The 16,241-nt window shown below is 42.7% G+C and overlaps 2 protein-coding genes across 10 annotated transcripts in view; both read left to right on the top strand.

Annotated features, from left to right (window-relative positions):
* Nucleotides 1–2,088, top strand: part of LOC121666473 (solute carrier family 35 member E2A-like) — a 10,069-nt gene extending 7,981 nt beyond the window's left edge. For all 4 annotated transcript variants that reach the window (XM_042032051.1, XM_042032050.1, XM_042032053.1 and 1 more), the window contains exon 9: nt 227–2,088. In XM_042032051.1, coding sequence (XP_041887985.1) covers nt 227–470 — 244 coding nt within the window. In that variant the 3' untranslated portion in view covers nt 471–2,088. The remainder of the gene's footprint in view (nt 1–226) is intronic.
* A 1,600-nt stretch (nt 2,089–3,688) lies between these two features.
* LOC121666476 (cyclin-dependent kinase 11B) overlaps nt 3,689–16,241 on the top strand; it is a 15,057-nt gene continuing 2,504 nt past the window's right edge. Inside the window, exons 1-18 of one of the 6 annotated variants that reach the window (XM_042032059.1) lie at nt 3,689–3,756; nt 4,723–4,857; nt 5,488–5,603; nt 5,921–6,045; nt 6,626–6,764; nt 7,310–7,440; nt 8,559–8,681; nt 9,817–9,915; nt 10,033–10,161; nt 10,899–10,964; nt 11,462–11,637; nt 12,152–12,242; nt 12,486–12,607; nt 12,934–13,039; nt 13,629–13,750; nt 13,912–14,019; nt 14,764–14,880; nt 15,122–15,270. In XM_042032059.1, coding sequence (XP_041887993.1) covers nt 4,747–4,857; nt 5,488–5,603; nt 5,921–6,045; nt 6,626–6,764; nt 7,310–7,440; nt 8,559–8,681; nt 9,817–9,915; nt 10,033–10,161; nt 10,899–10,964; nt 11,462–11,637; nt 12,152–12,242; nt 12,486–12,607; nt 12,934–13,039; nt 13,629–13,750; nt 13,912–14,019; nt 14,764–14,880; nt 15,122–15,270 — 2,030 coding nt within the window. In that variant the 5' untranslated portion in view covers nt 3,689–3,756; nt 4,723–4,746. The remainder of the gene's footprint in view (nt 3,757–4,722; nt 4,858–5,487; nt 5,604–5,920; nt 6,046–6,625; nt 6,765–7,309; nt 7,441–8,558; nt 8,682–9,816; nt 9,916–10,032; nt 10,162–10,898; nt 10,965–11,461; nt 11,638–12,151; nt 12,243–12,485; nt 12,608–12,933; nt 13,040–13,628; nt 13,751–13,911; nt 14,020–14,763; nt 14,881–15,121; nt 15,271–16,241) is intronic. The other 5 variants (XM_042032061.1, XM_042032060.1, XM_042032062.1 and 2 more) reach the window with 5 other exon arrangements.

The following is a 16,241-nucleotide window of genomic DNA, read 5'->3' on the forward strand; positions in this document are numbered from 1 at the left end:
ATGAGGGAAATCAGGATGGTTGGGGTTGGAAGGGGAATCTGAGGTGGAAAACTAAAGGTATTTGCAAAGAGATGAATGAGGGAAATCAGGATTGGGGAAGGGGAATCTGAGGTGGTGTTTAGGAGCAAGGCAGACATTAAAGCCTGGCTGTGGGACATGGCAGAGCTGCTGCCCCTGCTGTTCCTGCTGCCCCTGCTGCCCCTGATGCCCCTGCTGTTGTTTGCAGCGTTGCCAGCACTGTCAAACACGCCCTGTCCATCTGGCTCAGCATCATTGTGTTTGGGAACAAGATCACCAGCCTGTCAGCTGTTGGCACTGTCCTGGTCACCGTGGGGGTCCTGCTCTACAACAAAGCCAAGCAGCACCAGCAGGAGACCCTGCACAGCCTGGCCATGGCCCCACAGCCCCCGCCAGGGCCCACCGAGGACACCGAGCCGCTGATCCCCAAGGATTTGGAACCCTATGATTAATGTGGTTTATCCTTCCAACCGAGTGTGGCTCCAAGGAAATCTGGATGTGTTGTTCCTTTGAGTTCCTCGCAGGTTGAGCCCAGGACTTGAAGCAGGAAGGACCTGGGGAGGATCCAGGAAAGCTTTGGGAAAGAGGACCTGGAATGTGGTAAACGTGGGCTTTGTTGTCTTTCCTTGACTGCAAATCGTGTACGAGCCTGTGTTGGTGAAAGAACTTCAGTGTCTTGTGGGAAAACAATTCCTGTCTCCCTCCCCATCCAAAAAATGTGAAAACGTGGCTCCACCACTGTATTCTGCTGGCAGAGGGATGGAATTGGTGCATCATGGAAATTCCTGGTTGTTGCTCTCCATTTCCTGCATCCTCCATCATTCCTGTGTGGTGTAGAGCTGGAAGAGGTCCAAGGAGGGGATTGTCCCACTCTGCTCGAGCCCTGAGGGCTTTTTGGGCCCCAAAACCTGCCAGAGCTCCAGGAGTATTTGGCCAACACAAGATGGGATTTTGGAACATCTGTGCAGGGCAGGAGTTGGACTGGATGATCCTCGTGGGTCCCCTCCCACTCAGGATATTCCATAATCCTAAAAGAGAGGCCCCCCCCCCCCCCTTCTCTCCCAGAAAACAACTTTATAGCTTTGGCTGAAGCAAACTATGGGAAATGAGCAGTGGTGAGCACCCACTGCTGACTGCAAATCTAAGATTTGTAGGGGTTTTCCTCCTAAAATTTAACGTGGAAATATCGCATTCCGATCGTGTATGTGACAAAACTGAGATGCAAATATTCACACACACATACCCTGTGTAAATGGAGTGCTGAGTTAAAAATACTTGTAGTTGCTTAGAGGTAAAAAAACACTGAAAATTGTGGTGACAAAGGAAGCAGGATCTCTGTATTTCTGTAAAGAAACCGTTTTGTTGTTTTAATTTCATTTTATTACGCATTTCTGGTAGGAGGAAATAAATTTGTGGTGGTTTTTTATATTATTTCTAAGAGTGCAACAAAAGGCTGCCTTTTAGAAACTCAGGGTTATGAGTCTGACCTGTGTGTAAAATATCTGTCTAATTTCTGATTGTGTGAAGAATCTCAGAGGTATCTGTGACAGATGGAAGGGAGGAATATTAACCATAAACTGAGGCAAATCTTTATTTCTGCAGCTCTTAAGTTTCCTTTTTTTAAAGGAAATTTGGTTTTGTGGTAGATCAAAGATTAAAAGTTCACTTTCCTCTTCAAAATTCTGAAGAACAGCCATTAGTTTTGCAAAAAAAATTTAAAAAGCGCACATGTAGCTACAAAAAACATTCAAATGGACTTTTTGGGAACAAAGCTAAGTTAAAATGAGTGGATTTTAATAATTGCCACTCTTCTGGAAGGTTGTAGCATGGATATAGAGTGGTCTTTATGGTAAAAATAATGGCTAACAGGAAGTTACCAGTAGAATTCCTGTAAAATTTAGGCTCATGGTTACATTTCCACATCTGAGTGGCTGCCTGGGGCAGATTCCCCAAAGATCTGAGGGAGGGAAATGCCAATTTTTTTCATCCTTGTGTATGTGATCTGTCTGTGGTATTTTGTTTCTTTTGTACTCCTGTCACTTTTATAAAAGCTGTGGACTATGGCGTGGAGCTCTGTGGGTTTTTTTTTTTTTTTGGTTTGTTTTCTGCCAAATACACTAAGATTTTTGAAAGTACAACTACCAAAAAAAAAGAAAAAAAAAAAAAAAAAAAAAACAAAGTCTGGTTTGTGTCATATTTCTGCTTTAGGTGACAAACAGAAATCCCAGCTCTGCTCCCAAGTAATCCCACCATCAGCTGCTTGAGGTTCATTTTAAAAACCCACTGGGTTTTGGCCTTTCTGTGACCAAAACACTGCCCTGGGAGGATTTGGGAATGGGATTTTAACACCAGGGGCAGCCCCTGCTCTGTGGCAGCACAACCATCCTCTTCTGCCGGGCTTTGTTCCAGTGTTGATCTCGTGTATTTTTCTTTGCCCTCTCTTTGGCCTTTGCTTTCCTTAAATTAAACAAAGCAACCTCTTGACTGTCCACTCATAAAACCTTTTTTATTCTCCACTCAGGCCGGTCCATCATCTCTGCTGCTGTGCAAACAAGGAGCTTTTGGCTCCTCGTTAAGAATTCACGAGGGTGTCACACCCCAGCTCTGCCTGTCGGGTGACAGCAGCAGTGCTGCCCACAAAATCGATTTCTGGGCAATATTTTAGAGTTTCTGCCACTGCATTTCCCCCAGGTACCCGTGAGGAGGATGAGCTCTGTGAGCTGGAGCCTTGCAGATTATTTATTTGACATTTTTCAGTACACTCAGAGCATGTGTTCCCTAAGTGTGAATTCCTGGTGAGCGGAGGTGCAGGTGCCACAGCACTCTAAATTGTCCTTATTGACATTATTGACTTCTAAATTGTCATTATTTCCCATTAGATGGCCCATTATACGACATTATTATGTCATTATTATATGACATTATTATGTCATTATTATATGACATTATTATATTGTTGTATGACATTATTATGTCATTATATGTCATTATTATGTCATTATTATATCGTTGTATGACATTTTTATGTCATTATACGACATTATTATATCGTATGACATTATTATGTCATTATTATATGACATTATTATATCGTTCTATGACATTATTATATCATTAATATTTGACATTATTATGTCTATTATTTCGTTGTATGACATTTTTGTCATTATTATACGACATTATTATGTCGTTGTATGACATTATATCATTAGTATTTGACATTATTATGTCATTATTATATGACATTATTATATCGTCGTATGACATTCTTATGTCATTATTATACGACATTATAATATTGTCGTATTTCCAATGGGGGATGGATAATTAGGGATCAGGGCATGCTGATCTTTGCTGTTCTGTGCCGTGTTCGGTCGCTGTGCCACCCTCTCACTCATTTCCATTTAGGAATTGCAGCTTTGGGTTGGAATCGCGCTTTATTCACTCCAACTCAACACTTTGATGTGGCATTAAAGGCGGCCCTGTGGCGACACCGCCTCCATTCCCACCCCTGCCGGGTGTGGGTTTGTATTTACCGCCGAACGGGCACAGCCTGGAGGTTCATTCATGCCGCTCCGGCTGGTGGGGCCGTTGAGGAACGCACCAATTAACGGCTCATTAACGAGTTTCGCTAATTACCGCCCCGTGAGGTGGCGCCGACGTCATCGGCGTGCGGCGGCGGGCGGAAGTGACGCGTTAGTCGCGCGCTGCTGGTCGCACTCCCCGGTGGCGGCGGCGGTGAGCGGGGCCGGGGGGCTCCGGGGGGGCTGAGGGGACACCGAGAGGGCACCGAGAGGGCTGAGGGGACACCGGGGGCACCGCAGGGGCTGAGCGGACACCGGGGGAGCCTCAGCGCTGAGGGCGGGCGGCGGAGCGGCCGCGCTGCCGGCCCGCGGGTGGCACCGCTCCGTGAGGGCCGCGGGGCTGTGTGACCCCCTGGCCGCCGGGGGCCGGGGCTGTGCGGGGAGCGGGCGGTGCTGGCCGCTAAAATGGGGTTGGTTTAGCGGTGTGCGACAAGCCGGGGATGGCACACGAGCGAGAGACAGCGATGAGTTATCTCAGAGTTGGGTGCTCGGTGTGTTCCGCAGGTCAAACCCCTCCAGCTGTCAACTTTTTGCTGTTTATTCGTTCCAGAAAACCAACGAGTTAGTGCTCGTTGGGTATAAGTTACATAGCTCTCTTGTTAATTAATATTCTGCCTTCTATCGGTTAATTATTCTTTCGCTTCTCATCCTAATTAGTGCCACGCTCAGTATTTCTCGTCTTTTGGGTCGGGAGTCGTGCTGGACTCACCTTTTACTCAGTGACAGCTGATTTCAGCGCAGCTGCTGAATTGGCTTGATTACTTTCTTCCTTATCTCAGGAGTTCTGACACATATCCCATAAACTCTGCCTTCCTCGTGTCCTTTTTCCCCAAGCTTTGTTAACTCCCCCGAGGTCTCAGGTCATTTTTGAACGTGTGACACCAAACCTTGGCCATAAACTGTGTTTTCTGTGCACTCCAGCAGCTCCCTGAGTTTGCAGCAGGGCCTTCGTTCCTTTGGCTTTAAATCTTCTGGGATTAAACCAAACATTTTTCGGTTCACCATAAGTCAACTCCAGCCTGGCTTTACTCAAAAATGGAACGCGAAGTGTTTGCACTGAAAAAAATGGGTGTGAAACAGGGTTGTCTGTGGGGTTTGTGAACATCTCCTTCTTTTTCAGAGGGTGTTGTTTTTTTTAACTCAAATGGGTGATGAAAAGGACTCTTGGAAAGTGAAAACTTTAGATGAAATTCTCCAGGAGAAGAAGCGAAGGAAGGAGCAAGAGGAGAAGGCAGAGATAAAACGTATGAAAAATGTAAGCTGCCCTTTGGGATTCATTTTAGTGGAATCAGTGGCTTTATTAGTGGAAAACTGCATTTTCATGGGGTGCAGTGCCTGTATCCTGATTTTCTGGTGAGAACAAGGCTCGTGCCCTGTCAGCTGAAATATTCTTTGTCTAATTCCAAAGTTTCACAAAAATAGGATGCTTCGTGAAGATTCCATTGGTCTTGCATTATACACTGGGTTTTGTTACAGTTATTTGTCAGAAAAGATAAATAAATTAATGTAATTAACTGGGAGTTGCAGTCCAAGGAACAACTTCTAAAGATTTTATAGAAAAACGTGTTAAGGCAAATTTGGCATCACTTTTATGTTGCTGTTTGGTTTGGTACAGCTGTGTACAGAATAATTATTGCAGAAAAAAGCCCACAGTAGCTACTGCAATCCTCCTTAGTGTTTAATTTTGTTTAATTACGTTGAATTAAAGCAGTTCAGCTGTAATTGCAGTCAGAGTGCTGCTCTCATAAATCAGTGGATTTTACAGGGGTGACCAGTCGAGGTTGGATTTCTGAGCCAGCAGTGGAAGGCTTCAGTGATATTTAAATATTTTTCATTTTGAGACGTACAAATAAATGGAATTTTCCCTCTCTTTTGATTCCCTCAGTCAGATGACAGGGATTCCAAGCGGGATTCTCTTGAAGAGGGGGAGCTGAGAGACCATCGCATGGAAATAACCATCAGGAACTCACCGTACAGGAGGGAAGACTCAATGGAAGACAGGTAAGAATAAGGAAATAAAAAGACAGAGTTCCTGAAATGAACCTTTAGAAGTCCTGAGAAGAGGGTTTCAAATACCTGAAGGGAAAAATCTCATTTTTTAGTGTGCAGAAGTGGCAAATCCTTCTCAGAGAACACACCAGGGTAACTTTTTTGAAGCACTGGTTAAGATTTAACAGTGTGTTGTGGTCCCATTTTGATTTAGGGTTATTGCAGGAATTCAATATAAAATGGGAATCTTTTCAAAAAGAGGAAATAACTCCTGCTCTGTTTGACAGCACCTGTCACCTCCCTGAGTTTATTCCTGTCCTGCCTTTTAGGGGAGAAGAAGATGATTCCTTGGCTATCAAACCACCCCAGCAAATGTCCCGGAAAGAAAAAACCCATCATAGGAAAGATGAGAAGAGGAAAGAGAAACGCAGGCACCGAAGTCATTCTGCAGAAGGTGCTTCTTGCCACACTTGGAAGCTTCTGGTTTCTGGGAACTTCCCCTTGGGAAGCTCTGTGTAGAGTAAATAACAATAATTCAGATTAAAGGAGACATAGCAGGTGGATAATTTACAGAGGAATTTAAACTTTTATTATTTCTTTGGCTGTGTTTAGTGCCTTATGGAAATTACAGGGGTATGAACATGGTTGAGAGGACAGAAATCATTTTGGGACAGGGACACTGAGGTCACTTTCACTCCTTGAAGCCTGATAAGCTTCTCTCTGGCTTCACTGAGTGAAAGGCCTCTGATCTTTGTACCTACCAAGGAAAAAAAACATCCTTTCTAGAGACATTCCCGTTGTCTTCCTGTCACTAACAACCGTTTTTTACTTCAATACAAGTATTTGTGCAAGATCTTACAGACTTTGGACTCTCCAATCCTCTTTCAGCACAGGATTTTCTCTTTAAGAAAACAACAGAGATGATGGCAATAGGTTCCCATCAGTTCCACCCTCTCTGAGTTTTGCTTTGTGAAAACGGGAGCGCTGAATATTTTGACCAGTAACACTCAGAAATTGATTTCTGTTTGTTTAAGGGAAACATGCCAGAGTGAAAGAGAAAGAACGGGAGCATGAGCGTAGGAAGAGACATAGAGAAGAGCAGGATAAAGCCCGGCGTGAATGGGAGAGACAGAAACGGAGAGAGATGGCAAGGGAGCATTCCAGGAGGGAGAGGTACATCCATCCCTCCCTCCCCTGGGGAGGGAGATGAGCAGCTGCCTCCTCTGATCTATCTCTGAGCATTTGTTGTTCTGAAATGACCAAAAAAAAAAAAAAAAAAAAAAAAAAAACCACAGTGAAAACTTGTCTGTGTTCCTGGGAATGTGTTCTTCACTTTAATTGTTTCAAAGTTGCTTCAGTGCCATGGACGTTCCAGGTGAATTCACTGCCAGTGGTTCACTGTAACAAAAAGATTGGATGGTCTTAGAGGTTTTTTCCAACGTAAAAAAAAAGAGTACAGACCAGATTTGCAAAGTATCAAGGCATTAATTAACTGAACTGGCTTCATTTCTGCTTAAATCCTGATAGGGTGGAGAGTTCCTGGTCTGGGTCTTTGAAACCTGTTTTTTAAAGGGTCAGCTGAAAAACTCCACCTGTTTTTGACTGATGCACAACTGGGGGTGTTGATAAGGAAGTTGAGTTTAGTGGTTTGGTGCTGCAAACCAGATTTCCTTCTCTTCACAAGCTGAATTGGTAACGAAACAAAAATTATTTTCCAGAGATCGTCTGGAGCAACTGGAGAGGGAAAGGGAAAGAAAAATCCGGGAGCAGCAGAAGGAACAACGGGAGCAAAAGGAGCGAGAAAGGAGAGCTGAGGAGAGGAGGAAGGAGAGGGAAGCCAGGAGAGAAGGTGACTCTCTCTGCATAAATATTCTTCATACTCTCTATCACTTTCCTATCTGCTGACACAGTGGTGGAGTGGAGGGATAGAAAGTGGCCAGAATTTTTAAAAAAGTTAAAGTGGGGAGACCTTTCACTGGGAGGGAAAAGGAAATCGAAGTTCTACGTGGGGAGATAAAAACAAGTGATGATGTTATGTGCCTAAAATATCCTGGCAGGTTGGTTGTCAGTGAGTCTTTGCCTCTCCCTGTCAGGGAGATTTCCCATAAAAACAAGATTTCTGGAGGTGCCACTGTGGGCACCCAGCATGATCCCAGTGGTTCTGAACTCTTTGGCTGAGTCTAACTCAATCTGGTAGAGGTTGAAACCTCAAAATTCAACGTTTTAAGGATTTGGGGGAATAAATTGCAAAGGGGGGAGAGGTCATGTAAGTACTCCAGGCATGGAAAATGCTGCAGTGGGAGTCAGGTGGGAAGATCTGGTGCCTGAACAGTTTCAGTTCTGCACATGAACTCTTTGCACAGCGTGTTGGGTATTTGCAATCTAAGCTCACATAATTTTTGGTTAAAGAATCTCTGTCCCAACTTTCAGAGGTAAAATCAGAGCCCATTCCTGTGATGATTGGAAAAGGTTATTCAAGAATAGCAGAACAAACCATATTTTTTTGCTTTTCTTTCTTGCTCAGCTCATACCAAACAGCTCCTTTTTGTGCTTGGCTTTATGCTGATAGTGCTCAATCTGTGTAACCTTTCATTTAATTGGTTTTATTGTTCTGAATGTTCTGTCAGCTCCTTCTAAACCTCAGCTGGTTTTATTCTTTTACATTTTTTCCACTTCTTTCTCTGGCATTAATGCTTTAGAATCAGGGTATTTACTGTGTAACATACAGGGCAGCTTGCTTCTGTTTTTAAATGTGGCAGCAGCTTTCTCTAAGCAGTAGAAATCCATATTTTATTTGAGATAAATCAAAGCCCTTCATTCTCCTAGATTTAAGTAGGTTCTTCTCCCACTCTTCCCTGTTACCCCATAAAAAAAAAAAAGAAAAGCATTCCCATCAGGTGGCTGTGGCAGACAGGACAACTCTAATTAGGCAGATGTAACAATTTCTTGTGGTTTTGTTTTCCCTAGTTTCTGCACACCATAGAACAGTGAGGGAAGAATATGGAGACAAAGTAAAAATGAGACCCTGGAGTCGCAGCCCTTTGCGCCAGCAGAGAGACAAGCTTGAGCAAGGAGAGAGCAGGAAACCAGGTAGCATCTGCCACTCTACACTGTCTTTGGGGGCAGCAGGAGCTGGGCTGGGGTAGTGTTCAATTTTTAGTCTTAAACAAACATCCCAGGTGCTCAGTTTAAAGTATTGTCCACCTCAGCTCCAGCAGCATAACTCTGGAATCTTCACAGATCTCTACATTTGTGCTGTTTGCTAAAGCAATGCTGGTTTTGCAGGAGTTGTACCAGTGACAAATGGAATGGATTTAGGGGTAGGAGTAGGAATGGGAAAAGTTTCTGAATGAGTTACCCCGTTCAGTGGTGAAAGAAGCAGCTGACTGAATTTTTAAAACCCTGCAGTTGAATTCCCTTGCAGGTTAAAAAGGGATTGGTACCTCCAGCTCCAGTTGGATTTGTGGTTAGGAGCTAAACTACCCTAAAAAGTGACCTCACAGAGATCAATGTAAGCATCACTGGTGTCATCTTGTAGAAGAAATTAAATCCTTAAGGCAGTGTTCTGCTTAGACGGTGAATTTTGTTTTCCAAGCCAGAAAATGATGCCACCTGAAGGTTCTGGGGGTAGAGAACTTGCACAAGTGACATAAAGATGCCTTTGTTGGAAGGAGGAAAGCTCTGTGTCTGCCTTGCTAACGTGTGCAGCTGTGAAAAGAAGTGTAGCCACTCAAATCAGGATGGAGTCAGCTGGAATTCCAGGTGGAGGCAGGCAGCAAGTCCTGGGAAACTCCTGCCTAATCAACCACCAGGGATTTTTCATGGGGATCAGAGAGTCTGCACTGGAGCAGTGAGCACTGACAGTAACCAGTGTGTAGGCACCCTGTCCTGGTGATTCTTGTCACCATGGTACTTTTTTTCCTTTTTTCCCCTGTTTTAATTAATATTAGAAGAGCTTAGGAACACAACATGTTTAAAAACCAGGTCAATATTCCATATTTTTGGCTGTTGATCCTGCACCACTGCAGTTCAGAAAAGCTGTTTGTCATTGAGCAGAGTGTGAAATGATTATATATATATTTTTTCTTTTTAGTGCTCTGAATTTCCAATACTGAATGTTCAGCACTGATTTAATGCCAGCAGAAAGTGAAGCAGTTACCTGGGAGTTCAGAGGCTTGGAAAGGATACTCAATTAGCTCTGTGTTTTTAATTTTTATGGTTTCAGCAGTAAAAGAAGAGAAACCAGAAGAGAGGGATCCTCTGTCAGACTTGCAAGACATCAGTGACAGTGAGAGAAAAACCAGCTCAGCAGAGTCTTCCTCAGGTGATTAAATGCAATTTAGGAGATGTGATTAATTGTACAGATGTAATTAATCTCTCTGCTGAGTAAGCACTGTTGGTGTGTGCCTGCTCAGTTGTGTGTTTGATTATTCCTGGACAGAATCTGGATCAGGCTCAGAAGAGGAGGAGGAAGAGTCCAGCAGTGAAGGCTCTGAGGAAGAGGGAGAGGAAGAGGAGGAGGAGGAGGAGACAGGAAGCAATTCTGAGGAAGTGTCTGAGCAATCAGCAGGTGAGGATCACAAAGCAGGGCCTACAGGGGTGTGTGGTTTTCTTTTTTTCCTCATCCTGTGTTGTTTTATTTGAACATTTTCCTTTTCTCTTAGTCTAGGGTAGGCTGAGACCTCTCAGGTCAAGATAACTAAAAAGAAAAAACCCAAGTACAAGTCATATTCTATCCTTTTGTGTAGAGGTAATACCAATTCTTCATCTAAGAAGCCACATCAGAAACCTGCAAGTCATTCTTGTCTCCCTAAGTGGTCAACAGTTCCAGTGGTTCTGTAACACATCAAATATTCTGCAGAGCACAGTCTTGCACTTCGTTGGGGGGTGGTGAAATCCAAATGTCTTTGTCATTTTGAATCCTTTTCAGTTGCAAATTTCAGAACTTTTTTTCAAGTGAATGAACGTAATAACAAAAGGTTCAGTAAAAAAGTCTGCGTGCAGCCATTCTTTAATTAGCAAAGAAAAGGCACAAAAGCAGCTTCTGGTGGCTGGGTGTTTTTCTTTAAAATCAATTCTAGTTAATAAGCAAATATTAATATTTTATTTACCTGCCCACATCCCAGTTCCCAGGTAATTGGTAAGAATTGTGTTCCCTGTTGGAAGCATTTGCTGTCCAAGTGAAACAGAAGTGCTTGGTCACTGCCAGTGCAGAAGGCCTGGTGAGATAGGAAAGGATTTCAGCAGGGATTTGCTTCCCAAGGAGCTGCAGGAGATTTTTCAATCAAACCTGGTTCTGTTTTGCAGAGGAGGTGAGCGAAGAGGAAATGAGTGAAGAGGAGGAACAGGAGAATGGAAACCACATCCCAGTTGGTACAATGCAGATATTGGCTATTTTAAAGAAGCGTTTGGCTGAGTTTTTGCAGCAGAATAAATCTATTTCTGCAAATATTTAAAATACTTTAAATGCCACTTTCATGTCAAACTCAGAAATTCCTTGAAATCCTCTCCAAGCTTTATGTTTAGAGGGAATCAGTCTAATGAGCTGATGTTTCCTTCTCTTTCATTTTGTGTTCTTTTGTCCTGTCCTCTCATCACAAAAGCTTTGCAGTCAGAATGGAGATCCTGGGTCAGTTTTCTCTTTCATTCTGGTATAAAGATTTATTCTTCTGACCTGCTGCATTAACACTGTAACCTGTAGGTCCATGACTCTGAATTCTTAAAAGCATCACCTCTGCCAAGAGGAGGAATTGGACTTCTCCATGATCCTCTCCCATACAGTGATCAATGTCACCACCTTTATTTGCCTAAAGCTGAGTTTAATTATTCCAGACAACTCCTCTTTCCACGACTGATTCTGACTTTTAAAGTTACAGAGTCGAGGTTTGACCGAGATTCAGCAGGGAGTGAGGTGGAGGAGGAGGAGGTCGGGGAGGGATCCCCTCATTCCAATGCCATGACAGAAGGGGAATATATTCCTGATTCTCCAGCTTCCTCTCCCATTGAGCTGAAACAGGAGCTTCCCAAGTATCTTCCTGCCCTCCAGGTAGGGGATCACCCTCTTAAATGTAGATAAGAATGTAATTACATAATTGATACCTCTTATCTTGGTATTGCTGTCTGGAAATAGATCCTTGTGAGAGAAGAGTTCTGTTACCATAAACAGAAACTGGTTGTTCTTTATGTAGCAAAGTGCAGAAATACTAATAAAATTCAGATTTTTACTAACTAATTATGTGAAAGTTATCAGTGTACGGTGCTGAGTTGCTGCCTTTGCCTTGGTGGCAGGTATTCCAGATTATTCTGTGCAAAAGTGAATGGAATAATTTAGTTAATCTGCTGAAACACAGGCTCTGTCCAGGACTCTTTTAGAAACTCTATGAAAAATAAAACCCCAAGATACCTTTCTCATATGGTGCAGCCATACAGTTAAATTCTTCTGGTAGATTTTAACTATGCCTGTGAAGTTGCTGAAGTTTACTGGATTTTTTAAAAAAAAATCCAACCAAAACCTTCCCCCAGATGCTGGAGGAGTAAATGTTGTCCCTCTGTTTTTTCAGGGATGTCGCAGTGTGGAGGAATTCCAGTGTTTGAACAGGATTGAAGAAGGAACCTATGGTGTGGTGTACAGAGCAAAGGACAAAAAGACTGGTGGGTATCAGTGCCCTCCAGTTTCTTCAGGCTATTTAGGGCTGCACTTGTGTGCAAATTACCATTCTCCATTTTTCAGTGATGAAATAAATCTGTTTAAAGTATTTCTTTACCAGCAAGCTGGTTGCTTTCAAGGCAAAACAGCGCAGTTAATTGAATATTTAATCACTGAGAGAACACTGGGGGACCTGGTAATGTGTATTTATTAACTCTGTGATGATGGGAAATGTGTTTCCTTTGCAGATGAAATTGTGGCTCTGAAGCGACTGAAAATGGAGAAGGAGAAGGAAGGCTTTCCCATTACTTCTCTGAGAGAAATAAACACAATTCTGAAAGCACAGCACCTAAACATTGTCACTGTCAGAGTAAGGCTGCAATCCTTTATCTCAAAAGTATTTTTGTTCTTGAAATATTCCTCTTGGCTTTCAAATGCCTTATAAAATATCAGCAACCTTGGCAGAGCTTGCTTCTGTGACCAGTTGTGTGCTGCTTATAAGGCTGCATAGACATCACTGTCTCCACAATTTTGATGTTTTGTAAAAAATGAGCTGTTTTTTAATAGCAAAAATACATTTTCTGAGGATTTTACCAATGGCAGCATCCATCCTCTTACCAGTAGATATCTAAAATTGATTTTGGATGCTTTTTAAATACCATGTGCAGGTTTTGATCATCTGTTTGTGCGTTGCAGGAGATCGTTGTGGGCAGTAACATGGATAAAATCTATATTGTGATGAACTATGTAGAACATGACCTCAAGAGCCTGATGGAAACAATGAAACAGCCTTTTCTGCCAGGTACTGTTTGCCACAGTCTCCTGAAATTCTCAGAGCTGGAAAAGTGGCCAACACAAATGGCAGTGGCCCTGCTGGCAGGAGAGAGCTGGCTTTGGGCAGTGCCATGTGTTGCTTTGGAATGTCCTGTGTTCCTTGGAACTGACACTTCCTGGCTTTTTCTGTTTGTTCTGTAAAACCTGACACAAGTTAAGGTTGGCTGTTGGCTGGGAGTGCTGATCCTCGTGGTGACAGCTGGTGATGAATCCAGTTTGTGTGTTTGGGGTGGAGTGGAGCTGTTCAGAGGTGAAACTGGGCGAGTTTCCCCTGTGCTGAACTGGAAAAGTGCACTGGGCTTTAATTTTGGCTGCTTCCTATGAGAGGCAATAATTTCTGAGCATAATTTGGATGCATTCCAGCTGCCCAAATGAATTTTGCTCTGTGGGTGTGACTGCTCCTGTTCTGTGACACATTTTTATGGTTCAGGCTATGCTGTGCTTTTAACTTGCCACTCCTTCCTGCCCCTTTCCCTGTTCTCCAAACAAACAAAACAAAAATTAAAGGTAGATTTATTTTCTTCAATGCATTTGGGGTTTTTTTTTTATCATTCCAGGGGAAGTGAAGACTTTGATGATTCAGTTACTGCGAGGGGTCAAACACCTCCACGACAACTGGATCCTGCACCGAGACTTGAAAACTTCCAACCTGCTGCTCAGTCATTCAGGCATTCTGAAAGTAAGAATTAGGAGACAAAATGAGGAAATCAGGACAAATTCTGTGCTGCAGAATTACAGAGTTACAGCTGTGCCCAGAGCTGAGCACAGTTCTGTGCAATGGCCATCGTGGCACTGATGGTGAATGAGCACTGCTGGAAATGTTGTTTATTTTCCTTTCAGGTTGGAGATTTTGGATTAGCCAGGGAATATGGGTCTCCCCTGAAGCCCTACACCCCTGTGGTTGTGACACTATGGTACAGAGCTCCAGAGCTGTTGCTTGGAGCAAAGGTGAGCTCCTGCTTGTTGCTCTGGCTGCTGGAGCAGTGACTCTGCAGCCTGACTGTATTTTATAAATCATGAACAAAGTGTGAGCATGCTTGGGTCTTTATATTGATTCAGAGGAGAAAATCCTGAATATTCAGTATTACTGTTCCTAATGACACAGCAAAAACCCTTCCATCTTCCCTGGGCACAGGGTGGGTGGGTGCCAGATGGGTTTTGTCCCTTGGAATGCTGATGTGGTCAGTGCTGATGGATTCCTCATGGATTGTGGCAAACTGTCACCTTTGGCAGCTGGATTTTTAAGTGTCTTTTTAAATTAGTCTAAAACTCGTGACATCTGAGAGCAGAACAAGGTACTGGTAGTCTTCTAGAACGTTCCCTGCTGATAACTGAAATCTGGGTGAAATCAGTGAGGCTCTGTAGGGTTGCAGTGACAAGAGCCATGCCATAAAAAATACTGGTTTATCAGCTGTGCTGCTTTGCTTGCGAGTGAAAAAAGGAGGCATCAGTGTGGAGACTTCCACCTTTCATCCTGAAATAGTTGTGTACATGGATATTGCTCATAATTCACAGTAACTACAACTTCTAAATAAATACAGCTGACACCTGGCCCTTGGGTATCAGTTGTGGGTGTCGTGCTCAAAAAAAAACCCAAACAAACCCCCAAAAACCACAACACCCCTCCAAACAACTCAGTGAAAATATCTCCCTGATTTTTCTGAGGTGTGGTTTTATTCCCTTGCTTTCCAGGAGTATTCCACAGCCATAGACATGTGGTCAGTGGGGTGTATTTTTGGGGAGCTGCTGACGCAGAAGCCGCTGTTCCCAGGGAAGTCAGAAATCGACCAGATTAACAAAGTTTTTAAGGTAACTTCTTAAATGTTTTTGGATTTTAACTGGCTTTAGAAACAGGAACGTTGGAGTAGTGCTTGTTGCTCTTTAACAGATATTCAGCCTTAATAAAAAGTTATTTAATCTGCTTTACAACACTTTGAGTAGGCCGAGCCCACGATTTGTTTTGTCTGTTTCCTCTGGATACTTCCCAACCCCTAAGGAATAAAGAAAGGGTTGCACTCTGAATTTATTAAGGAGATATTTTAATTTGCAGGATCTGGGTACTCCCAGTGAAAAAATCTGGCCTGGTTACAATGAGCTGCCAGCAGTGAAGAAAATGACCTTCACGGAGTATCCCTACAACAACCTGCGCAAGAGATTCGGGGCTCTCCTCTCTGACCAGGGCTTTGACCTGATGAACAAGTGGGTGCCAAATTCCAGGGGATCCCTGGGAATATGTGGGCAGGAAAAGAATTTTCTGTGTTGTGCAAGGTTTATGAAATCAACCCCAGGCTGTGCAGTTACACTGTGTTACAGGAGTACCTGGTGTATTAATAGAATGTCTAAAATCTCTCTTTAAATAGTAAAAAAAAAAAGCATTGTAAAATATTCTGATGGAATTATCCTGGATCACTGTGGAGCTTTATCTGGCTATCCAGAGGGTCTGAGGTATCCAGGGATTTACACCTCTGTGAGCAGATCCCTACAGAAGCTGCCTGGGTGTGTAGTTCCAGCTGCTGTCCCATTAATTACAGCTTCATGGAGGAGCCTGCCTTAAAAATCAGTTCTGTTAGATGATATGGCAGCAATCATTAACAGAATTACACCCAATTAATAGAATTACACCCTATACCCCCGTCATAGAATTGTACCCAATACCCAGTAATGAAATTATATCCTATACCAGCAATAGAATTATACCAAATTAATAGAATTACACCCAATACCAGTAATAGAATTATACCAAATTAATAGTTACACCCATTACCTAGTCACAGAATTATAGCCAATACCCAGTTAATAGAATTATACCAAACACCAATAGAATTGTACCCAGTTAATAGAATTATATTCATAGAATTATACCCAATACCAGTAATAGAATTAAACCAAATTAATAAAATTATACTCAATACCAATAATAGAATTATACCAAGTTAATAGAATTTTACCCAATACTCAATTAATAGAATTGTACCCAATGAATAGAATTATACCCAATACTCAATTAATAGAATTATACCCAATTAATAGAATTACACCCAATACCTGTAATAGAATGATACCAAGTTAATAGAATTTTACCTAATACTTAATTAATAAAATTATACCCAATTAATAGAATTATACCCAATACCAGTAATAGAATGATACCAAGTTAATAGAATTTTACC

This window comes from Corvus kubaryi, unplaced genomic scaffold, assembly GCF_017639235.1.
Source record: "Corvus kubaryi isolate FWS band 111438036 unplaced genomic scaffold, C.kubaryi_AGA036_p1.0 37352, whole genome shotgun sequence".
Classification (NCBI taxonomy): domain Eukaryota; kingdom Metazoa; phylum Chordata; class Aves; order Passeriformes; family Corvidae; genus Corvus; species Corvus kubaryi.